Here is a 25,295-nt window from a genome sequence, read left to right on the forward strand (position 1 = left end):
ATATATAATTATTATTTCTTAATCATTTATTTTAATCAGCTTTTTGTTGTTTACTTATATATTTTAGTCTGTTTTATATATCTTTTTCTCATTTTTAGTTTACTTTTATATTTTAATCTAATTTTTAGTTACCTTATGCATATTATATTTATGTACCTAATGTCTAATTTTTATATTGTTTTTAATTTTTGCTTTACTTATATTTTAATTTAGGAATTTTCCAAATCATTTATTTTAATATTTATATATATATATATATATATATATATATATACGTGTGTGTGTGTGTATATATATGTATATATGTTTTAGTCTAATTTTATTGTTCACTTAATAATATAATTTAGTCTTATTTTTTTCACATTTTTAGTTTACTTATAAATTTAATCTGTTTACTAATTTAATTTAAAAAAATTTTTTATTGCTTACTCAATCTAATTATTCAAATCTTATTTTTTAACTTCTCACTCTTATTTAAATCTAACTTCAATCTCATTTTTAAACTCGCTGATTAATCTCCAGATGCACACCAGTCTTGGTTTTTTCTAAGGCACGTTTATAAAAACTACTTGAGAGTCCTGTCTGTGAAACCAGGCCGTAAACACCACAGTCTGCAAAGCCCTGTTCTGGTGCATCCTCTGATGGAGCACCACAGGCTTTTATTCCAGGATGGATGGTACCTTGTGGCCGCTCTCGCTGGATACTTTGATTTTAGTTTACTTATAAATTTAATCTGTTTACTAATTTAATTTTAAAAAAAATTTTATCAAATTTTTATTGCTTACTCAATCTAATTATTCAAATCTTATTTTTAAACTTCTCACTCTTATTTAAATCTAACTTCAATCTCATTTTTAAACTCGCTGATTAATCTCCAGATGCACACCAGTATTGGTTTTTTCTAAGGCACGTTTATAAAAACTACTTGAGAGTCCTGTCTGTGAAACCAGGCCGTAAACACCACAGTCTGCAAAGCCCTGTTCTGGTGCATCCTCTGATGGAGCACCACAGGCTTTTATTCCAGGATGGATGGTACCTTGTGGCCGCTCTCGCTGGATACTTTGATCCGTCCTCCTCCTGAGTCTGTGCTGTCAGAGACTTGAGCTGGAGTGAGAAAGCTTTCATCTGGAGTGGAGTACCAGCCTTCATACGTGCCTTTGTAGAGGAAGCCTCTGCTGTGGAGGACCGTCCAGAAGTCTTCAACGGCCCGTCTATGCCTTTGCTCTGTGGTTCTGATGTAGTCAGTGTATGAAATGCTACATTTTTGGAAAACATGCTTGAAACTCTGTGATATCTCAGTGCAGAAGCTCAGAGGCTCTTTACCAGCACTGCTGGCTGCCTGCTGGATCTTCAGACCATGTTCATCCGTACCTGCAGATACAAACAGCTCACTATAACACACTGATCTAAAGTTAGTATCTCACTGTCTTTCAGTCATGCAGCACTGACATGTATAAAACATACCTGTGGCAAATCTGGAGTCGTATCCCTTTAAGAGTTTGTATCTGTGCAGACAGTCGGCGGTGACGGCGGAGTACACGTGACCGATGTGAGGAGACGCGTTGACGTAGAAGATGGGCGTCGTGATGTAATATGGTCTCGAGCATCGCGACGCCTGACGGTCGTGAATACTGTAGACGCGCGGAAATCTTCCGTGGAGAGCGTGACTGGATAATCTCAGTGCTGTTCTGGCTCGAGTGAGAAAACGGCACGGAGACCTCATCACGAGACTGCTGCTCCCAGTCGCGTGAGCGAACATCCGGGTCAGCGCTGTCACGCCTGAGCTAACTTTCAAAGAAAAGGTCCAACAAATATTCCCTACTTTGAGATGAATTTGTCACGCTTGAAATCAGACGTTTTAGTTTTGTGTAAAATATACGTTTTATAGATATATTTATTTTGTATATATATATATATATATATATATATAATGTGCGTATAAACATGTAATATTTAAAAACCTATTTAAATTAAATATGTAAATATATATTTTATGCATACATAATATATTTAAGTTGATATTTAATATTTAAAATCCACTCGTAATGACTACAATATATAAATTTTAAATATTTTTGAATTATTAAAAATATTTAAGATGCCTACAACTACCCAAGTATTTGATTCTGCTTGCTTGATGATTCTGTTGTAATTCTGATCTATATTATTGATCAATATATGTATTATATTATATTATTGCGCATTATAGATCAGTGCCTTATTTGCAATCTGCTAGCAATTTAAGGTTTCAAAAACAATGGTCTGAGTTGAGAAATTACTGTTTGCCACAGTCCTTACTAATCAGGGTATCTTCCGTCCATTCCAAATCCGTTTTCAATTAAAAAACGGAAGATACCCTGATTCTTACTCTAATCTCAAATTAAAATCTTAAAATCAACAGGAAAATCTGAAATTGAAAGTGGCCATGAAATTCAAAGAGATTCCGAGTGGAACTTTTGTGTTGGACCTTTTAGCTCCGCCTTGAACCGGAAGCGGTCCTGTTGTCTCTCGATCGGCGTTTTATCATCCGCAGCCTCATTCCTCCCTGAAGTTACAGTAGAATAATGAATTGAACTCTGTAATTTACTCTTTACATTCTACAGATCGACCGTCTAATCCTCCTCTGTGCTCGGGCTGATAGTGTTCGCGGGATCTCGTCGCTGTTGAGATGTCAGTGGTGGGCTTTGATGTGGGGTTTCTGAGCTGCTATGTAGCGGTAGCTCGCGCCGGAGGAATAGAGACCGCGGCCAATGAATACAGCGACCGAAGCACACCGTGAGTCCGCTTTATTCGCTGCTCTACACACACACCGCACGCCTGAAGCTCGGAGCTCTGACTGAGCAGATCCGCTGTGAACTCGCATACCATAGCGCTACATGAAAATACCGCGGTACTGTAAAGAACACTGTGGTGTACCAATAGTAGCGTACCGTTTGAAAATCACGGTAACGTACTTTTTAGTAGCGTTGGTTTTGAGAAACAGAACTGATAGTTAACACGCCAACACTGAACCATTATTTATTTATTTTATTTTTTATTTATTTGAGAAATCAGGCTTAAATCTCGTGTTTTATTCAGATAAAAAAAATTTTTTTTTTTTTTTTTATAAGTGTAAATGTTCCACTTGGTAGGATTTTATGATTATTTCTATTATTATTGTATGTAATTTTTAAAAAAAATCTCTGTATATATATATCTATATAAGGTGTGTGTGTAAATAAACGCATGCTGTATTATTAATTATACCTGTGCAGTTATTTGTCATAATGTTTGCTATTTCAGAGCATGTGTGTCTTTTGGGCCACGAAATCGATCTATTGGAGCGGCAGCTAAAAGCCAGGTATGTGATGTGTAGACGTTAGTCAGCTGAGATGCTGGTTTTAATGCAGTCTTTTGTGTTTGTGATCATGCATGATTTTACTCATGCTTTTTTGTCTCAACTGAAACACAGATGGTCACCAATTGCAAAAACACTGTCCAAGGATTCAAGCGTTTCCATGGTCGGGCGTTCTCGGATCCGTTTGTCCAGAACTTGAAGTCCAGTCTCGTTTATGACCTGTCACAGATGCCTTCGGGAACGACGGGCATAAAGGTGAGAAGCTACAAGTGAGACTAGATCAACAAGAAACCCGAGACTGATTCGTCACGTGCAAACACAACATTTGTGAGCTGACTGAGCGCACTGTGCCAGCGTTGTTCAGAGGTCTAGTTTTGGCAGCAAACCCTTCTTGTGAAGCCAAGCGCGGAGTTCTGTCGTGCGGTGAATGCGAGAAGGATGAGCTGTTCTTGTCCTTTAGCACTCGTGTGTTGTATGTTGCAGGTGATGTACATGGAGGAGGAGAAGGTGTTCAGCATTGAACAGATTACTGCGATGCTCCTCACCAAACTCAAGGAGACTGCCGAGAGCGCCCTCAAGAAACCCGTCGCCGATTGTGTCATCTCTGTGAGTGCGTCCCTAAAGATGTTGCATGTGATTGGTGGGTGCTGAACCAACGTTTCAGAGTCAAAATGCGGCGCTGTGACAGGCTCGTGCAACAGCACTTAATTAATTAGTTATTGTCTCCTTTAGGAGAAATTTGTCTTGAGCGATCAAGAGAGCAGGTCAACATACAACAAGTACACAAAAACACCATGCATCAATCATTACATGATACTAATATTACACTATACGTACTCTAAAGACTGCTTCAGTTTGCAATCAATGAATAGCGCACAGTTATGATATGTTGTAAGAATGCATGTTTTATCTCCTTCATATGAATTCGAATGAGCAGCCTGCAATAGTAAAGCATAGACATTTCAAAATAAGCGTCCCGGTGTATTCTGGGCTTGTTTATAAATAAAAGTCGGGCAGTATGTGTATTTTTTTTCCCTCTGGTTATTATTTGGTTGCACTAACTGTACTTAATTTAATTTTACATTTAATTCAATGTGAACTATTGTTGCTTTTATTCGGGATGCCCTATGACAGGAAGGAAAGACAAAGGACATTATATCTATATATCAATATATATATACATTTTACTAGTATCAGGGTTATTATAGTTAACTAAAACAATAAAAAAAAAAATTTGAAATAAAGATAAATGTGAACTGAAATTAAATGAGATAAAAAAAGATGTAAACTCATATTTTCATTTAGTTTAACCTGATATACTAAACTAAAACAAAAAAATATAAATTTTTAACTATACAGACAAGTTTAAAAACTAATAAAAATGACAAAAACAGGACACAGTTACTAAAACTTTTAACTAAAATGAAAGCAGAAAATATAAAACTTCAAAAATTCTAAATATTAATTAAAAACAAATATATATATATATATATATATATATATATGTGTGTGTGTGTGTGTGCGTTAAATGTGTAGAATCCACATAAGCTTGTTTTTCATCAACCGGTCGAAATTTACAGCAGGGCATGCAAATTCGGTCTGTTTTTGGCCAGACAGAAACTGCACACAGGCTGAATGTAAATATAAGTCTCTGTAAATCCACTCGGTGACAGCAGGTGGCGCTTATGGAAAAGCAGAATTGGAGCTGTTTCCCGTAAACTCCGTGCACAAAGCAGTATTGCGATTAAGAACACTTCCTTTAGGTATTACATGGAGCGAATATGAAAACAAAATGCCATCGAATCGTTTCTGAAGAAGACAGTAACCTTCAGAGGTACAATCAAATAATTAATTCATTCATATATTCATTTGTATAATTCCCTTAGCACTCTTTTAAAACCTCCCAGCTTTTCCACCCTGTTTTCACTCAAAACGAAACTACTCTGCATGCTGTGCGCATGTGAGACTGTTACTTAAAACTGTGCTTTAAAACTGTGCTTTATGCTGGACAGTATTTATTTATCACGGTGTGTGTGTGTGCGTGAGAGAGAGAGTGTGTGTGTGTGTTATTTATTATATTTTGAAGCAGATATAGTTGAAAACCTAGTGTCTGATTTGTATTTTTTTATAAATTAAATGTTTTTGCTTGATGATGTCTCGCTGTATCCCTTTATTAAGGAAAAACACATTATTTGCTGATTTTTCATTGCGCCCCTAAAGTTTCTAAATGCGCTCCTAAATTGTTCAAAATGTGCTCCTTAGGAAAAAGTAAGCATCAAGCCCTGCATGGTCATTTTTCCCTCAGCTGTAAATTAGTTATTGGAGACAGAAATCCACCTTAGGTTCTCTGAATGCTCTGAAATCACTTTCCTAAGCGAATGCTGCTTTCATCCCGAAGGTCCCCTGCTTCTACACCGATGCTGAGAGGAGATCCGTCATCGATGCGGCTCAGATCGCAGGACTCAACTGTCTGAGGCTCATGAATGAAACCACCGCAGGTGAAGTGTTCAGGGTGTAACGCGGCGTTTCAGTTGTAACACACCCACTTTCTGTCCTTGAGTGACATCTGTGGTTTTTGCATGCAGTGGCTCTGGCTTACGGGATCTACAAGCAGGATCTTCCCACTCCTGAAGAAAAGCCAAGGACAGTGGTGTTTGTGGATATTGGCCATTCAGGCTACCAGGTCTCTGTGTGTGCCTTTAATAAAGGCAAGCTTAAGGTGTGTGCCAATGACAGTTATACCCTCAAAAGTGATCTTGACTGTTATGTAGTTATACCCTCAAAAGAGATCTTGACTGTTATGTGGAATAGGGATGTAACGGTATGAAAATTATCACGGTTATAGTGACCAAAATTATCACGGTTATCGGTATTATCACGCTATTGTTAAAATGCGCTGAAGATGTTAAAAAAGAACCGACACATAAATCGCTTCACCAAGTTTTGTATTTAAAAATCAACAAACAACCAATAAAATGACTTTTTGTTTGCATAATCACTAAAACAATAACATTACCAATGATGTTCGGATTTTAAATGACAACTTGACTGACAACAGTTTAATAGCATGTTCAAATATCTAATGTAAATGTTCAAATAAAGCTTGCTTAAAGTTTCATAAAAAGGTAAACCTCACATTTCAGCCTTTAAATAAAGAAAAGATATTAGTCAAACTGATAATTTATTAATTCAATGATTATATGTATTTTATCTGCTTCATGAATAATTCTTGATAACTTATCTGAATTGTTTAAATGTGTAGAATCCACATAAGCTTGTTTTTCATCAACCGGTCGAAATTTACAGCAGGGCATGCAAATTCGGTCTGTTTTTGGCCAGACAGAAACTGCACACAGGCTGAATGTAAATATAAGTCTCTGTAAATCCACTCGCTGACAGCAGGTGGCGCTTATGGAAAAGCAGAATTGGAGCTGTTTCCCGTAAACTCCGTGCACAAAGCAGTATTGCGATTAAGAACACTTCCTTTAGGTATTACATGGAGCGAATATGAAAACAAAATGCCATCGAATCGTTTCTGAAGACAGTCAGAACCTTCAGAGGTACATTCATATAATTAATTCATTCATATATTCATTTGTAAAATTCCCTTAGCACTCTTTTAAAACCTCCCAGCTTTTCCGCCCTGTTTTCACTCAAAACGAAACTACTCTGAGTGCTGTGCGCACGTGACACTGTTACTTAAAGCTGTGCTTTATGCTGGACAGTATTTATTTATCGCGAGTTGTTCAGATCGCGGTAATCTAGTACGGTTTTAATGATAATTAAAAGATGAAACGGTAATACTAACCGTGGGGAATTTTATCATGATTTATCGTCAAACCTGTAATCGTTACATCCCTAATGTGGAAATCTAAACGGATCGCTTTTTCTGCCCGTACAGATTCTTGCTACAGCCTTTGACCCTGAAATGGGAGGAAAAGACTTCGATGAGCGGCTGGTCAAACATTTTTGTGAGGAGTTTGCCGTGAAGTACAAGCTGGATGTGAAGTCCAAGCCCAGAGCTTTGGTCCGACTCTACCAGGAATGTGAGAAGCTCAAGAAGCTGATGAGCGCCAACTCCTCTGACCTGCCGCTGAACATCGAGTGCTTCATGAATGATATCGATGTCTCCAGCAAACTCAACAGGTACGCAGTTATTTAATCTCAGCTGAAATGAAACCAGCACTTGCAATCACATGTTCTCATATCATGTTGTCCCAAGCCTGTATGATTTTCTTTGTTTTTTCGAGGACCAAAAAAAAAAAAGCAGGATATTTGGATGGGTTTTCAAGCTGCTCTTTTTCATAGGTCAAGAAACGGGTTGTCAGGGTTACAAAACATCATTAAAGTTCAAGTAATCCATACGACTTGTGTGCTACATTACAAGTCTTAAAGGGATAGTTCACTAAAAAAATCATAATTTACTCAACCTCGTGTCACAGAGTTTCCGCGGGTCTCAAAAAGTCTTAAATTTAGTTGTATAAACTTTAAGCCATAAAAGGTTTTAAATAGTACAAGAAAGTCTTAATTATGATTTCAAGAGGTCTTAAATTTGGGGACGAAAAGACAAGAATTGGCTATGATTTCATTGATTAAATATGAGCGCTGCAGGTTTAAAAAACTTTGTGTACTGCAATTACCGCATGTTTTCTGCTTTTCTGAAAGCGCCACCTGCTGGCAGAGAATGAATTTGCATTTTCAATCAGCCCGTCTGCTGTTTTTGTTCAGATCGGTGTGAAAATTGACCCCTAATTTTACACGGTTGTAAATGTGAACCAGTGGATCGACAAGAAGCAAATGCATTATACAAATCTAAACATTTAAGACACTAAGATATATTTATGTTATTAAATTAATCTGATTGATTGATTGATAAATGTTTAAATTAATATAGTAATTGATACTTTTGACTCTCCCTTTTCTTAAAAATGGTTTAAAGGCTGTTTATCATTTATTAAAGTTTTTGTTTTTGTGAAAACCTGTATCTGAACTGTACACGGACATTTTAAAGTTTAAAATGTTTCCATAGACCCCGCTCATGTGGTATTCATTTTATTTGTGCAGGTCTTAAAAAGGTCTTTAAAAAGTCTTACATTTGATTTTAATAATCCTGCAGATACGCTGTCACAAGTCTTTCATTCATCTTCAAAACACAAATGAAGGTACTTTTTCTGTCCCTCCATTAAAAGTCCATTATACCAAAACTTGCTTCAAAAATTCATATAGACATTGTAAACGTAATCTATATGAATCGAAAATGAATGTATTTGCATATGTGTGTTGATCAATGTTTATATGTGAATAAAAGTAAAAAATTAAATCTGGTTATCATATAAAGTGATTCCGTATTCAGTAATCTTTTTTTTAATTTTATGAAGTTTTGATATAATGGACTTTCAAGGGAGGGACAGAAATTTCTCAGGTTTCTTTAAAAATATCTTCATTTGTGTTTTGATGATGAATGAAAATCTGGTTTGGAATGACATGAAGTGATGACAGAATTCAATTTTTTGGGTGAACTATCCCTTTAAGAAGACCACTCAAAATCCTGAATCTCGCCCATCACTCATATCTCATTTGCATATTCAGTCTTGAGCCTTAACCAACAGCATGCAAATGAGATCTGAGTGCCACAGTGATTCTTTCAGCAAGTCATATAGGGTTTGTAATAACCATTTAGTTCACAGCTTGTTATACATTCATACATTCCCATCAACTGCAGTCATCCTGACAGTAGTTCATTTTGAGCTTATATATTGTTTTATACAACAGGGCTCAGTTTGAAGAGATGTGCGCTGATATTTTAGCCCGAGTGGAGCCTCCGCTGCGCAGTCTATTGGAGCAAGCTCGTAAGTAATGACCCTTCCTTGGAGAATAAGGCTATATGTGACCCTGGACCACAAAACGAGTCATAAGGGTCAATTTTTTTAAATTGAGATTTATACACGATCTGAAAGCTGAATAAATAAGCTTTCCATTGATGTGTAGGATAGGACAATATTTGGCCGAGATACAACTATTTAAAAATCTGGAATCTGAGGGTGCAAAAAAAATCAAAATATTGAGAAAATCATCTTTAAAGTTGTCCAAATGAAGTTCTTAGCAATGCATATTACTAATCAAAAATTAAGTTTTGATATATTTACAGTAGGACATTTACAAAATATCTTTATGGAACATGATCTTTACTTAATATCCTAATGATTTTTGGCATAAAAGAAAAATCACTAATTTTGACCCATACAATGTATTGTTGGCTATTGCTACAAATATACCCCAGCGACTTAAGACTGCTTTTGTGCTCCAGGGTCACATATGTCATAGAAATGATTAATTCAACCGTTTGTCACCTGCTCCTGTGCAGATCTGAAGAAAGATGACATCCATGCTGTAGAAATAGTGGGCGGAGCCTCTAGAATGCCAGCCATCAAAGAAAGAATCAACAAGTTCTTTGGGAAGGAGCCGAGCACGACGCTGAATGCAGATGAGGCTGTGGCCAGAGGATGTGCCCTTCAGGTTAGGTTACGTTTCCTCTGCTGACTCAAGCCATGCTCATAGTTTAACAAGACTGGATTTGAGAACAGCTGTGACCTTTTCGGCCACATTTACACTGCAGGTCTTGATGCCCAATTCTGATTTGTTGCATATATTCGATTCTTTTGATGACCAGCTCACATCTTCTTTTAAAAGTGACCTATATCTGATATCTGCATTCAAACTATACACTTGGCAAAACAACCTAGAAACGGGGTTGCCAGATCTGCGAAACAAAGCCAGCCTGATTGATAATAAAAACTATTATTTAGTTTTTCCACAGTTTTCCCCTCCGTTGGGATCACATTCCGGGGAAGAGGAGATCACTTCAACCCACAAACTTAAAACAACACGTGGCAACAGTGTAAAAGTAGCCCAACTTGGCAACCCTGCCCGAAAAAGCCTCCACCTGAGTCGACATCTATCGCCACCATAACCTTTTCAGCGATGTATGACTCATTGATGGGAATATCCGATCTGCAGACGCAAATGCACATATCAGATTCATATCTGATTTATTTCCACCTGAAACCGATCGGAGAATATCAGAATCCATGTGCTTTTTTCCTGCTTAAACATTCATGGTCATATCCGATCTGTGCCACATGAGAGGAAAAATCTGAATTGTGCCACTTGAACCATGTAATGTAAATGCAGCCTTAGTGTTTTTTCCCCTCCTCACTGGATCTGTCTCCTGATCCCACAGTGCGCTATCCTCTCCCCTGCTTTTAAAGTGCGTGAGTTCTCCACAACAGACGTTGTTCCGTTTCCCATCTCTCTGAAGTGGAATTCTGCAGCTGAAGATGGAGTCAGGTACAAACATGTAACGTTCACTCATCATGCTTGATACTGCTCTGTTTTTATTTACATTGCTCTTTCGTTTTTCATTTCAGCGACTGTGAGGTCTTCCCAAAGAACCATGCATCACCTTTCTCCAAAGTGCTGACGTTTTACCGCAGAGAGCCGTTCTCTTTGGAAGCGTACTACAACTGCCCTAAAGAGCTCCCTTATCCAGATCCCACAATAGGTACACACTCACACTCACACTTACACACACTCACAAACACTCAAGCAAACACACACACACACACACTCACACACAAACACACGCGCACAAACACTCACACACACAAACACTCACACACACTCTCACAAACACACACAAACACTCACACAAACACACTCACACACACAAACACTCACTCTCACAAACAAGCACACACAAACACACTCTCACACACAGAAACACACACTCTCACAAACAAGCACACACACAAACACTCACACAAACACACTCACTCACAAACAAACGCACACACACACTCACACAAACACACTCACTCACAAACACACACGCACACTCACACAAACACACTCTCACAAACAAACACATGCACACAATCACACAAACACTCACGCTCACAAAGACACACAAACACTCACACACACACACAAACTCTCACAAACACACACAAGCACACTCACACACACAAACACACACTCTCATAAACAAACACATGCACACACACTCAAACACTCACTCTCACAAACAAACGCACACTCACACACACAGACACACACTCTCACAAACAAACACACATGCACACACAAACACTCATTCTCACACAGACACACACACACTCAGGGTGCAAAAGTAAAGGTCTCTGCACACTGAGTCCGAATTTTTCGTCCGAAATGTTCGCACATTGAAAAATAAATACGACCTCACGTTGTGTCAATCACGTTTACACACTGCCTCCGAAACTTTCGTCCGTCATAAAAAAAATTTGGACCAGGTTCAATTTTCTACGTTTTCTCATCCATAGCAAGCATTTTGATAGGAAAGGAACAAACAAGCACACACACAAACACTCACACAAACACACTCACTCACAAACAAACGCACACACACACTAACACAAACACACAAACACACTCACTCACAAACACACTCTCACAAACAAACACATGCACACTCTCTTTCGTCCGTCATAAAAAAAATTTGGACCAGGTTCAATTTTCTACGTTTTCTCATCCATAGCAAGCATTTTGATAGGAAAGGATGACGAATACGTAAAAACGCATACGAAATGTTCGGACTCCGTGTGCAAGGACCTTAACACTCGCCAAGTGCCATTTGTGAGTTACTGGCCAATTTGTTTTTTTTGTTTTATTTTTTTAGAAATCTCAAAATAAAGAATTATCTACAGAACCAGTAAAATTACACAGATCTGAGATTAGCATTAAATGCATACACCAGAAATAAATGGCGATCAGAATGAGATCAGTGCTTAAACAACAAATTACGTGAAATAAATCTTGATGTTTGGAAAAGGCATGTATTCCATTTTGAAGTCATTTGCACATGACTAAATTTTTACTATCAGGAGAAAATACCCCAAAATCTTATACATCTTATTTAGTTTTAATTACAAAAAATCTAAATCCGGCTCTTGTCATAAACATAGCCATAGAAGCTGGCATTGTTAAAAAGGTAGGGGGGGAAAAATCACAAAATAATGCATGATTTAAATTGCAGTGTAACCACAATAGTCTGATCCTCTTTGTTTTATTTATTGTTCATAATTGTATTTATTTTTATTTTTTTTCATCTAGCATTAATGTCAGCATGAAATGAAACTTCAACCATGCTATATTGTAAAAGCATGTTATTGTGAACAATTCATCAGTTGAATTTTTTTTTTAAACAATTAGACCTTCTCATTTTTAATTGAAATGTCAGACCTGAATCTTCTGGAAAAAAACGCCGGACTGCTCTCTTATGAAGTTTGCAGAACTTCAACTATCAGCCTTCACATTTGAGCGCAACATCCACATCTCAACATCAGAATCTGATTCAAAGAAAGAAGTCCCACCTTACATTTTTCTTCTTGGATGTACGTTACAATATGCACTAAAAGATCTACTGCCGTTTCCATTTCATCTGTTAGCTATCTAAGAGATACAGATGGACTGCTAAGGAAACCATGACTTTTCCCTCAGTGTTGTTCTCTCTCACTGACATAACTCCAGTCTTATTTCAAAAACCGAGGAGCATTGAACTACTGAAATGTAAATGCGTGAAACAAAATCACAATGTTTGTGTGACCTTGTGTCTTCTTACAGAGAGACTAGCGGATTCATGGTCGACACAATGAGAAAAATAGCTCAATTCTGTTGCTATACAAACTAAAATCATCCAAAAACGTATTTATATGGCCAGTAATCTTTCACCTGCCACTTGCATGGGTGGCAAATATTCTGAGCTGTGCACATGCTCTTTTCTTTCCGTGACATATTTACTGTACAGTCTTTGTCATGGATTCATTCTGTATGTAAACATGTACGCTCAAACTCTCACGCAGGCCAGTATGTGATCCAGAAGGTGATTCCCCAGGCCTCTGGCGAGAGCTCAAAGATTAAGGTGAAGGTGCGAGTCAATATCCACGGGATCTTCAGTGTGTCCAGTGCTTCGCTAGTGGAGGTGCAGAAATCTGAGGAAGAAGAGGAGAGCATGGACACCGAGCACAGCACAGAGAAAGAGAATGAGGTATTGCTGCAGGATACTACCGTTCACATGAACTAAACTCTGCTTTAACGCCCTCATCATGATCTGTGTTTTGGCATTACTCCATGTTATTAATGTACATACTGTGAGGCGGTAGAAAACATCCATGCTGCTGACTGATGTTCTGGTGAAGTTACCGCCATGTGTTTCCAATCATTCACAGAGCAAAATGCAGGTTGATCAAGATGAACAAAAGACTCCAGGGACCGGAGAACAGGAAAATGAAGAGAAAAAAGCCGGAACAGAGGAAATGGAGGTAAATGAGAACTACAAATAGCACCTATTAAATGACCCATAGATTTTGAATTGTTTGACAATCATGCTGATTACCATCCATACTAGGGGTGTGCCATATTTATTGTCTGTGATAATATAGTAATTGTTGTTTTAAGGATATGTAAGCTGACATGATCTGATATGCATTACCGTGGGAAGTAGGGGTGCTGGGGGACAGCAGTGTTAGCCATGCATTTTATTCATTTGTATATTCATTAAAATTCATTGAGAGAAAAAAAGTATCCTAAGCCTATGACAATAGGAACAGTAAAAAGTTAAGTTGAATCAAATTGACTGTTTCAACTTATTAAACTGACTTAAAAATAATTTGCTGCAATGACGTTTGGATCATATTATTACCCGTAACATTTCTGTGCCGTACCCAAATTAAGAATTAACGACCATTTCTACAGGCTTTGCAAAGAGTCAGCAGAGGAAGAGCGAGAGCATCTGTTCACCTCAGCAGCAACCAATCTCACATTCTCACATCTGCAGCGCTTATTTTGATCTTAAGGTTGATTCAATATTACTCTTAATGTAAAAAAAAACATCAGCAATACTACAATGACAAAGTCTCTTATATTAAGTATAAAACTTTTATGAACAGAACGAATACGACTAATGTATACCTGGGTTGTAACACAAATAAATAAAAGGTTTTTGGATTTTCCCCTTTCTTTAAAACGAATGCTTAGTTTGTGGCTCATTATAGTAAAAAATACATAGGCTATAGAATAATACGAATAAATAATAGAATATACGCATAAATAAATGGTCTTTGGATTTCCCCTTACTTACTTTGAAACTGTTGTAGTTTGTGGTTCATTATTAGCCTATTAGCCTAATTAAAACATGTCCCAACAACCCCCTCCCCACCCCCCCGGTTTTATTTCTCAGCCCCCCCTGCTCAAAATACGTTCCCACGGCTATGCTGATATGTCACTCATTTTTGCAAAAGCACGTCTTTGAAGTCTAAACTCATGATGAAGCCCATTAGAATGCACTTAAAATGCCCCATCAAGTTATGAAAGCAAAAAATATCCCTGAATGGGTTTTTATTTTGTATATTTATATAGTTAATTTCACATAAGCAACAGCCGTTTTCCTAAATATTAGCGCTTAAACGCAATTGCAAATATGATTATTAATTTTATACAACCGTTCAACAAATAAGAAGTTAATATTGAGCGAGTTACATTTTAGACACAATATTGTCTGTTCTGTCGCCAATTAAAATAGTTCCAATCAAAGCCGGAGCAGAACATTTGTGCGTCTCAGAGCATCACTGCAGTGTTTCCTTCCTGAATGAATCTGTTTTAGAGTCAGTGATTCAATGATCCATTCATAAAGACAGTGCTTCATTTCTAAATGAACCAGCTATTTTGAACGAATCATTTGAATGAATGATTCAGTGAATCACTTAGTAAAGGTATAGTTCATCCAAAAATGAAATTTACCCCATGATTTACTCGCCCTCAAACCATCCTAGGTGTATATGACTTTATTCTTTCAGACAAATTATTTTCTTACACAAGCACATCAGTTCACTTCACAAGGCCTTTATTAACCCCTTGGAGTCGTGTGGAGCACTTTTTATGATGGATGGATGCACTTTATTTTGCTTCAAAATCTCTACCACCATTCACTGCTATAATAAAGCTTGAAAGAGCCAGGACATTTTTTAACATAACTCTGATTGTATTCGTCTGAAAGAAGAAAGTCATAGACACCTAGAAGGGCTTGAGGGTGAGTAAATCATGGGGGTAACTTTCATTTTTGGGTGAACTATCCCTTTAAGACAGGGTCTTGCTGCCACCTACTGGCGGTTTTAGTGTTATATTTATTTATCCATTACAGGCCTAAACCAGCCAAGATACCAGCACAAAAACACACCAAGTAAAATATTGTTTTATTATCGTTATCGAAAAAATCCCAATAAATATTGAGAGATCGTTTTTTGTTAATATCACACGCCCCTAATTCATACGCCCTAATTGTTCCCTCCATGGATTGTGATTTGTTCAGACATCAGCAGAGGAAGGCAGACAGGAGAAGAAATCCGATCAGCCTCCACAAGCCAAGAAGGCCAAAGTGAAAACAAAGGTCCTGGAGCTGCCCATCGAGAACAACCCACAGTGGCAGTTAGCCAATGACATGCTCAACCTCTTCGTGGAGAGCGAGGTATGCTTTCTGTGCAGAATAGAACTGGGGAAACGTTTTCAACAGTGAGTTCAATCGAGTGTGAAATTCTTTTTCCTCAGGGTAAGATGATCATGCAGGACAAGCTTGAGAAGGAGCGGAACGATGCCAAGAACTATGTGGAGGAGTATGTGTACGAGATGAGGGACAAACTGCACGGGATATTCGAGAAGTTCGTCAACGAGAGCGTGAGAGCAGTCACATGGCTTAAAGTCTAAATTAGGATATTTACAAATTGCGAAATGTCTTGAGAAATCTTGAAGCAGTTTATATAAATGAAGTAAAAGAAATTGCTCTCATCAGTGAAATATCTGCATGAAACTATTTTGAAATCCTTGTCTAGTAATCACAAAAGACTGGAAAATTTCTAGACATTCATTAGAAGGTCAGAAGGTGTTTTATATCACTAATTAATCTAAAGATCACAGACTTTTATTGTTATTGTGCAGGTAATAAAAATGGATTATCTTGATCCATGCTGTATTTAATTTAATGTTCTAAAATAACAAACTAAACTTATAAAACATAAAAAATAATAAAAACTTTTTTTTAATTCTAAAAATGACAAAAAAAATAAAAATTGACTAAAATGAATAATGGATAATAATAATAATCTGTATTATATATTATAGTATTTATTAATATTTTTAATTGGCTTTTATTTTTATATATTCAATTTTAATTTTATATTAAGTTTAAATAATTTTGCTTTTGTTCAATTTTTTTTATATATCTTTAGTTTTATTTTGGTTTTAGTAATTTTAGTATTTCAACTTATTTCAGTTAGTATCATTTAAGTTAGCAGCATTTCTGCTTTTCATTTAAGTTTTTCATCTACTATGTATATTTTATTTCAGCTTCATTTGAATTAACGAAAATGATTTGAATAGTTTTCGTTAGCAGTAACTTCAGCGGTGCCTGACTGCCGTCTGCTTTCTCTTACAGGACAGAGATGCTCTCTCATTAAAACTGGAGGACACTGAGGTCTGGCTGTATGAGGACGGTGAAGACCAGCCTAAACAAGTATACATTGATAAACTGGTTGATCTGAAGGTACTAAACATCTTTTGAGGTCTATAATTTATGTATAGCTCACCATGCCAGTTACACACAAAACGAACAGCACTCAGGCACCAAATTATTTCCACTAAGTGCAAAGTACTGGTTCTTTTGACATTGCTAATTATACTTGCGTTATGCATTTAGAAAGATGATGTATTTTGGGCTTGCTAACGTATAAAAAATTTTCTTGCAGAGTCTCGGCCAACCCATTCAAGACAGATACACAGAGTTTGAGGAGAGACCCAAAGCATTTGATGAGTTGGGCAGACAGCTGCAGCAATACATGAAGATTGTAGAGGCCTACAAAACCAAGGTGAGGTTGTGCTGGATAAATGTTCCATAAGGTTTTGCACCTACCTAGTGCACCGTGGCTTCACGTCTTTCTGAATTACAGGAAGAGCAGTATGACCATCTGGAGGAGGCTGAGGTTCAGAAGGTGGACAGGATGGTGAACGATGTCATGATCTGGATGAACAGTAAAATGAACCAGCAGAGTAAACAGAGTCTCGCCGTGGAGCCTGTGGTGAAAACGACAGAGATACAGGCCAAAACACGGGTCAGTCGCAGTTTGTTCATCATTCAGCAGCATGGTACAGATCAAAGTACTGTGGTAGAGCTGGGTGGTATGACGGTACATATCGTGCAAAGTGTCTCTCGTTAAAGATTTTGCTGTATCGTTTATTTTATGGCATGCAAATATATTCACGTAGCACAGTACTACTTAAAAGTTACATACACCTGACCTAAGAGTGATAAAGAAACATGCATGAATGAGAAAATAAAGAGTGGGATGTGCATGATGTTAAATAGAGTTATTAAAAGCAATAAGCAGTGGACAACTCGATGCACGGCACGCGATCGCAAATTCGAGACGTGCATGATGTTAAATAAAGTTATGAAGCGCAATAAGCAGTGAAAAAGAACTCAATGCAGTTCTCGCTCGCATACAGCCGAAGCGCGCGCACAGTTCCCTTTCGCGTCTTATTTCGCTTGAATGGTCAAATACACATAATTGTGTCAAAATGCCCGTCGTGTGGAGTATTCACATAAACACAGTCAGTTATGGCTTAAATTAATATAGGCAATTGGGTGAAAACCGGATGTGTTTCTGTATATTGGATCTGTGCAGTTGGTCTTAAAGGGACAGCAGCCTGATTTACCTGCTGCTGTCTGTGTCATTAATGTTAATCAAACAACAAAAGACAAAGAGAAAATCGCTCACTGCTCATGACTGAATCACTTTCGGATATTTACTAAGAATCAGTTCATTTTTGATTCATAAAGTGAATACTATGCAGTGTTTTTGTTCTAAAGTTGTTCAATTTCTGTAGGATTTATTACTAAATAAATGTTCTGTAGCTGAAAAACTTAAGTTTATTTAATTTGTATTTTTGTTCTGTTGTGTTTGTAATTTGCTGCTTTGTTCTTATTTTTAATAACAAAAATAAAATAAAATAAAAATAGCTGTATTGAGATTGTGAAATAAAATTTTCCATACCGTGAAATAAGATTTTGGTCACATTGTTCATCCCTATACTATGTTATTGCCATCCGATGCCTTAACTGTACCAGGTTAACACGTTCATATTCAATCTCTTCGCATTTTCCACAGGAGCTGTTCTCCACTTGCAATCCCATTGTGACCAAACCCAAGCCCAAAGTGGACTTGCCAAAAGAAGAGAACCCCTCAGAACCGAATGGGCCGGTCAATACGCAAGAAAACCCTGAAGCCCAGCCCAGCGGCACAGAGCAAGCAGCTGCAGACGGTGCAGAAGCCAAGCCTGACATGGACCTTGATTAACCGCGCTGTGTAATGTTATGTTAACGTTACACGTTATGTTATGTAACATAATGTTTTGTTAATGTTAACTTATGTTTCCAGTGACTGCTAACGCTAAATCATCATCCTCACGGCGGGGTGACTCTGCCAATGAGAGAATCAGTGGCTACATTTGCATGTCCTTTTATATTAAGAAAAACATAAATCACAATGCTGTACGACTTTGAGAACAATTCTGTCTGCCAACGATGGATTGAGTTTCTGTTATATGCTGGTTCTGTCAACTGTTGTTTCAATAAATATAGATTGAAACATACATGTGCACGCTTAAATTGTGTAATTATTTTAACACAATGTGAAATGCAGTTTGCTTCACCTATTGATTTCTGAATACATTTACACATGATACTAGTTAACTTCAGCGCATAGGCCAGAACAGGTGAATGTAAAATGAAGTGCGTCACAATATTTGTCAGGTTTACCCGTGTAACCAGTGCTGCAAATAATTTCTAAATGCTTTAGTTCACATTCAACATCCTATGTTTGCCTTTGCACATCTCGGATCCAGTTTACTTGCAGTTAAACCCTGCATCACTTCTTTTGAAACACCTGGTTGTCAGTTCTCTTTTTGTGTGTGTGTTTCTATGGCACGTTCCACAAATATGGTAAATTGTAAATATGTAAATGCATCACTCTTAAATGTGGATTTTGGCCTTAATTTTCAACTTAAATTTAAAATATTCAAGAAATTAACAGTCTGTTGAAATGATATTCAGTTCATTATAGTAATTTTTAAAAAATTATGACCAAAATTTAATATTTAATTGTGTCCCAGGATTTGCATTCGGCCCTGTTACAGCTTGATGTTCCACATAAATTAATATATCAATACATAAATAAATAAATGAGGGATTTTATATATTTTTTTTTTTTGGACACATTTTGACCGTACTACGGAGCCCTGTGACCAAGTTTCAGTAAGATCTTTTCTGTATTTTCTATATATGCAAACCCCTACCTAAATTAGGCTAAATTATCCATTATGGTGTAATTACATTTTTTAATGTTTATTTGCTTCTCTTAATATTTTATTATTCTGTTGTTTATATTTGTTACCATCTGAATCACACAAACTAGGTTTTAATGTTCCAATAACCGTGAAGAAACCCACTGATAAAATGAATGGTGAATAAAACATTTAATATAATTGAGATTGGCCTCCTGTGGTCATCTATCAACATGTTTTGAAGGTAAAGCACCTCATTTCACAGACCATTTGTTGAACATTAAATATGTTTTTTTATTTTTTATTATGGGTTGCAGGGTCCATTCTTCGTGGAAAGTGGCTTATATACATTTATGGATTAATGAGCTATTTTAAAGTGTATACATTTGTTTCTAAATCATTCCTAAAATTCTATTTTGATGACGCAATGTGTTTTACACACAAACGGCTCTCGATCACATGATCGTGTTCCTCTTCTGCTGGAAGAGTTGCTCACAAACATATGGTAAGTGTTTACTTTACTAACTCAGTACGACAGCCTCTTTTATGCGTCTTTTATGATTTTTTTTTATTAATTTCAGTGTCATCGCGATTTTCTAGTCACGTGTTCTAAAAATATTTTTTTGTAACCAAGAGCAACCGATTATAGTTTGTTTATTAACTTGAGAACAAGTAAGTGTTGGTGTGTCAAAAAGAGTAATGACCTATAAACACCAAAAACAGCCTTCAATAATAACCTGTCGCGTGTTTGCAGTCTATAGTTATAGACACTATCATTTGTTGAACATTAAATATGTTTTTTTATTTTTTATTATGGGTTGCAGGGTCCATTCTTCGTGGAAAGTGGCTTATATACATTTATGGATTAATGAGCTATTTTAAAGTGTATACATTTGTTTCTAAATCATTCCTAAAATTCTATTTTGATGACGCAATGTGTTTTACACACAAACACAGTGAAAAGTGCAACATTTCCTCTCGATCACATGATCGTGTTCCTCTGCGGTGCTGCTGGAAGAGTTGCTCACAAACATATGATCTGGTAAGTGTTTAGTTTACTAACTCAGTACGACAACCTCTTTTATTCGTCTTTTATGATGATTTTTTTTTATTTCAGTGTCATCGCGATTTTCTAGTCACGTGTTCTATAAATATTTTTTTGTAACCAAGAGCAACCGATTATAGTTTGTTTATTAACTTGAGAACAAGTAAGTGTTGGTGTGTCAAAAAGAGTAATGACCTATAAACACCAAAAACAGCCTTCAATAATAACCTGTCGCGTGTTTGCAGTCTATAGTTATAGACAGTATAGAATATCAGTGAAGTGTAGTTAGTTACAGCTGTACTTCCGACCTAATCTGTAGGGGCTGAAGTCTGGAGAAGGCAGGATTGTGACACACACACACACACACACGCACACTCCAGGTCGATTTACCTGTTCGCTTCTCTCAGACACAGATGAAGCCATGAAGCTCATCATACTGGACGACTATGAGCAGGTCAGCGAATGGACTGCTAAATACATCAGGAACAGGATCAAGAAGTTTAATCCCGGTCCAGACCGATTCTTCACTCTGGGTCTTCCAACAGGTAGAGTCATTAAAAAAATGCACTGTTTTGCACAAAAACGTTCATCTGAAATCCTAGATCCTATTCATATTAGCCCTGTTTTGCAGGAAGCACTCCGCTTGGATGCTACAAGAAACTGATCGGGTATCACAAGAAGGGAGAAATATCTTTTCAGTATGTGAAAACATTTAATATGGACGAATATGTAGGTATGTGAGCGCTCGTTTATGCTTGGGGATCAAGGGTTGAACTGCCTGTCATATATTTAGTTGAATTCTGAACTATGTACAAGTGGTTGTTTTTGTTACAGGACTTCCTAGAGACCATCCTGAAAGTTACCATTCATTCATGTGGAATAACTTCTTCAAGCACATCGACATCCGAGCAGAAAATGCGCACATCCTAGACGGCAACGCGTCCAGTCTAGAGAAGGAGTGTCAGGACTTTGAAGCCAAAATCAAAGCTGCTGGAGGAATCGAACTTTTTGTTGGCGGTAAGACAGTCGATTCAACTTTGACCTGTGAGTGCCACCATTAAACAACGCTGGCTTGTAATTGTGTTGCAGGTATTGGACCTGATGGCCACATCGCGTTCAATGAGCCTGGATCCAGTCTGGTGTCCCGAACGCGTGTTAAGACCCTGGCTATGGACACCATTCTGGCTAACGCTCGTTTCTTTGATGGTAATCTCTCTAAAGTCCCCACCATGGCCCTGACGGTTGGTGTTGGCACGGTGATGGATGCCCGAGAGGTACAAATGTTCATATTCGTGCTTTTTCTAATCTACCTTAATGTCTATAAATGTCAGCCCCTCCTTCTACTGCTCCTATAAGAAGTCTCAGCTTTTATCGCCAAACTACGGTAATTACATATTTCACTGGCCACATTCTGCCTTCAAACATTTATTGTAAGCTATAAGAATAACTGCTAACTATAGTCTGCATTTTATTTACAGTAAATAAACTGATACTTAAAAAAATATACATAAAAATGAATTTAAAAATAATATATTATAATAACAATATGCAGGATTAATGAAAAATGTTATGAAAAATGCACACTATTCAGATTTTAAAATAACAAAAAGCCTTTATGCCAGAAATAATGACAGATGGGCCATATCACAAATCTAGGTTTCTCAGAAGTCAGCTTCTTTAGTGGTGAATGAAAACACCACTATAGTATAATTTTTGCGTTCTCATTATAAAAAACTTTGCTAGTCAGGGGCGTTTCTTCTGAGGAGGCAAGAGAGGCAGTGCCTCCTTAAAAAAATTGGATGAGAAAAAAATTCATAGTACAAAAATAAAACAATGCAAATATTACAAAATATGACGTAAAAAATGTATAAATCACTAATTTTCCCTAAAGTAAAACTGTCCAACAGTGACACCAGCAGGTAATGTTACAGCAGCGCCTCCCCTGAGCCCATTGAGTTTTAACAGACCCCTAAAGCGGGGTGTAATTGAGAATGAATGGGGGAAAGTCACTGGAGACGAGGCAGTCAGTGTCCGCGAATCAGTCTGAATAAACAGTAAAATGGCATTAATAGGAAGACTAATAAAAAATAAGTAAACAACTCACACACTTATATTTCACCACTTTGTCAAGTCAAAATCAAACTTCTAATGGCCTGAAAGCATGATCTGGGGTTTTTTTAGTGAGCGATCAGCTTATTACAATTAAAGGTACATCTCCTCATCTGTGACCAGTGTTTACTGAGCTTTGATGATCCGAAAATAAGTTTATTATTAAAAAAGAACAGCTGAACATCAGTTCATAAATAAAATATATAATTGTTTAAATAAAATATATTGTTTAAATTGTTACTGCCTTGCGTTGTTATTTTGGAATAAATTTAAAATGCTTAAAAACACTAAACCGATGAGATTTATACTTGGTTTTAATAAATAGAATAGCCTAGAAATAAATAGAATTTCTATTCTGGAAGTGTGAGTAATGTTTATTTAACCAAGAAAATATGACTGGGACATGAATTTACATTTAATTAAAAAAAAAATTTAAAAATAAAAAAGGATGCAAGAAAAGAAAGTTCAACACTCTTCAGCAATAAAAAAACAAATGTTATGTTTATCTAAAGTCATTTTTACTTATTACTACGCTTGAATTGGATCATCGACGGTCAGCAGCAAAGACTTTGGTTAATAAAATGGGATTAAATACATAAATTATATTTGTGTTATTTAACATTTAATTAATGCAGGTTTGCTTCACTTGACTGTTTTTATTCATTTTGAGGAATGCAGAATCTGTTTTTTGTGCGATATGAGTAAATGCATGTTCACATTTAGTCTACAGTAGCATCATGTTCACACAGCGCACACAACACGTCTGCGCTAGCTCCTGATTTCTCTCAACACGAGGACAGGAGAGCTGTCAGTCAATACATGAGAAAACAAAGTAACTTGCTTTACTTATTTGAAAAAGTAACTCAGAGATTTGCTTGTAATTTTAAAAGTAATGCATTACTAGTTACATCTGATTACGTAACTCGCGTTACCCCCGAGACAAATCATAGTTTGTGAAAAGTATCCATTCAACAGCATCAGCGGTTGTGGGCTGATCTGAAACAATACAACGAACGCTAACGTGATTATATGACATTTTCAGGTCATGATCCTTATCACTGGCTCACATAAAGCGTTTGCGCTCTATAAAGCCATAGAAGATGGAGTGAATCACATGTGGACGGTGTCAGCGTTCCAGCAGCACCCGCAGACGGTGTTTGTGTGCGATGAAGACGCCACACAGGAGCTGCGGGTCAAAACGGTCAAGTATTTCAAAGGTAACACTGACTTCTCTTGTTTTGCATGGCTTGTTGATCTCTGTCTCGCTCCTGAGGGGATGAAGGGAATACAGGGATATTGTGCATGTAAGAAAATTACATCATCAGTTTGTTAATGTGTGTTTTTTGTTTGTTTTCAGGCATTATGGATGTGCACAACAAGATGGTGGAAGAGCTGTAGACGTATACTGATGAGAAGAATGGACGTACAACAGAAAAAAAATTCAGAAACTCCTTTTTCTGTTGTTTTTATAAGACATTTTTTCCTTTTATTAAACCTCTCAATACCTGATGCATTGAATTAAAACTGTGCTTATATAATAATCGACTAGAAATTCTAATTCTTTAAATGTGACCAAATAAATCACAAGTTTATGAATAAATGCACTTACCCCCGGTTTCACAGACAAGGCTTAAGCCTAGTCCCAGACTAAAATGCATGCATGTCTGAGCTGTTCTTGCACTGATGTATCTTAAAATATGTAAGTGTCATTGAGTTGTCTCAAGATGCACACCAGTAACATTTTCTTTCTAAGGCACGTTTATAAAAAAAATGCTTAAATGTCCTAATTGAACTATTGCTTAATCCTGGCTTAATTTAAGCCCTGTCTGTGAAACCAGGCCTCAGTACTTTATTAGTAAATACTTCTCTTCTGAATTGATGATATGGTATTATAGTGTTGGTATTATACCATTGATATGGTATTGATGATAGGTATTATTTCTATACTATTACAGTATTTATTAATATTAGCTTGTTAAATTTTTCTTGTTAATTTAATTATATATATATATATTATTATTATTATTTATTTATTTTTTTTTAAAGAAGACTCTTCTGCTCATCATGACTGACTGCATCTATTTGATCAGAAATACAGAAAAAAACAGTAATATTGTGAAATATTATTGCAATTTAAAAAATTATTTTCTATTTTAATATAATTTATTCCTGTGATGCAAAGCTGAATTTTCAGCACCATTACTTCAGTGTCACATGACTCTTCAGAAATCATTCTTAAATACCGATTTATTACAGTTTTGCTGCTTAATATTTTTTTTGGAACCTGTGAAACTTTTTTCAGGATTCTTTGATGAATAAAAAGTTCAAAAGAACAGCATTTATTCAAAATAGAAATCTTTTCTAACAATGTACAGTACA

The 25,295-nt window shown here is 36.6% G+C and overlaps 3 protein-coding genes across 4 annotated transcripts in view; 2 read left to right on the forward strand and 1 right to left on the reverse strand.

Moving 5' to 3' along the window:
- mars2 (methionyl-tRNA synthetase 2, mitochondrial) overlaps positions 1 to 2,670 on the reverse strand; it is a 5,446-nt gene extending 2,776 nt beyond the window's left edge. The window contains exons 1-3 of the mRNA XM_016573895.1: positions 2,604 to 2,670; positions 1,465 to 1,796; positions 1,037 to 1,371 (exon numbers count right to left, since the gene is read on the reverse strand). Coding sequence (XP_016429381.1) covers positions 1,037 to 1,371; positions 1,465 to 1,759 — 630 coding nt within the window. The 5' untranslated portion in view covers positions 1,760 to 1,796; positions 2,604 to 2,670. The remainder of the gene's footprint in view (positions 1 to 1,036; positions 1,372 to 1,464; positions 1,797 to 2,603) is intronic.
- Positions 2,460 to 19,056, forward strand: hspa4b (heat shock protein 4b). The gene is made up of 19 exons (XM_016573894.1): positions 2,460 to 2,775; positions 3,283 to 3,340; positions 3,452 to 3,592; positions 3,821 to 3,943; positions 5,736 to 5,835; positions 5,923 to 6,056; positions 7,239 to 7,483; positions 9,110 to 9,186; positions 9,702 to 9,853; positions 10,578 to 10,684; positions 10,765 to 10,898; positions 13,237 to 13,421; positions 13,603 to 13,695; positions 15,741 to 15,896; positions 15,977 to 16,102; positions 16,860 to 16,967; positions 17,170 to 17,289; positions 17,371 to 17,532; positions 18,589 to 19,056. The coding sequence occupies exons 1-19, from the start codon at positions 2,669 to 2,671 to the stop codon at positions 18,775 to 18,777; spliced, it is 2,517 nt and encodes an 838-aa protein (XP_016429380.1). The 5' UTR covers positions 2,460 to 2,668; the 3' UTR covers positions 18,778 to 19,056.
- A 1,163-nt stretch (positions 19,057 to 20,219) lies between these two features.
- LOC107756684 (glucosamine-6-phosphate isomerase 1-like) lies at positions 20,220 to 24,483 on the forward strand. 2 transcript variants are annotated; one of them, XM_016573884.1, is made up of 7 exons: positions 20,220 to 20,267; positions 21,215 to 21,352; positions 21,439 to 21,540; positions 21,642 to 21,824; positions 21,897 to 22,081; positions 23,959 to 24,133; positions 24,274 to 24,483. In XM_016573884.1, exons 1-7 carry the CDS (start codon positions 20,222 to 20,224, stop codon positions 24,312 to 24,314), a joined length of 870 nt encoding a protein of 289 aa, XP_016429370.1. In that variant the 5' UTR covers positions 20,220 to 20,221; the 3' UTR covers positions 24,315 to 24,483. The 2 variants fall into 2 exon arrangements, with proteins under 2 accessions (XP_016429370.1, XP_016429371.1); XM_016573885.1 differs by lacking the exon at positions 20,220 to 20,267 and adding an exon at positions 20,743 to 20,804.
- Positions 24,484 to 25,295: the final 812 nt, after the last annotated feature.

This window comes from Sinocyclocheilus rhinocerous, unplaced genomic scaffold (assembly GCF_001515625.1).
Source record: "Sinocyclocheilus rhinocerous isolate Xijiao unplaced genomic scaffold, SAMN03320098_v1.1 scaffold892, whole genome shotgun sequence".
NCBI lineage: Eukaryota > Metazoa > Chordata > Actinopteri > Cypriniformes > Cyprinidae > Sinocyclocheilus > Sinocyclocheilus rhinocerous.

Bases quoted from the DNA above. Each gene is read 5' to 3' on its own strand.
- hspa4b (XM_016573894.1), top strand. From the start codon at position 2,669: ATGTCAGTGGTGGGCTTTGATGTGGGGTTTCTGAGCTGCTATGTAGCG. The intron at 9,854-10,577 runs GTTAGGTTACGT...CTGATCCCACAG, and splicing joins CCAGAGGATGTGCCCTTCAG to TGCGCTATCCTCTCCCCTGC. The intron at 15,897-15,976 runs GTATGCTTTCTG...CTTTTTCCTCAG, and splicing joins ACCTCTTCGTGGAGAGCGAG to GGTAAGATGATCATGCAGGA.
- LOC107756684 (XM_016573884.1), top strand. From the start codon at position 20,222: ATGATCGTGTTCCTCTTCTGCTGGAAGAGTTGCTCACAAACATATG. The intron at 21,353-21,438 runs GTAGAGTCATTA...CCTGTTTTGCAG, and splicing joins CACTCTGGGTCTTCCAACAG to GAAGCACTCCGCTTGGATGC. The intron at 21,541-21,641 runs GTATGTGAGCGC...TTTTTGTTACAG, and splicing joins TAATATGGACGAATATGTAG to GACTTCCTAGAGACCATCCT.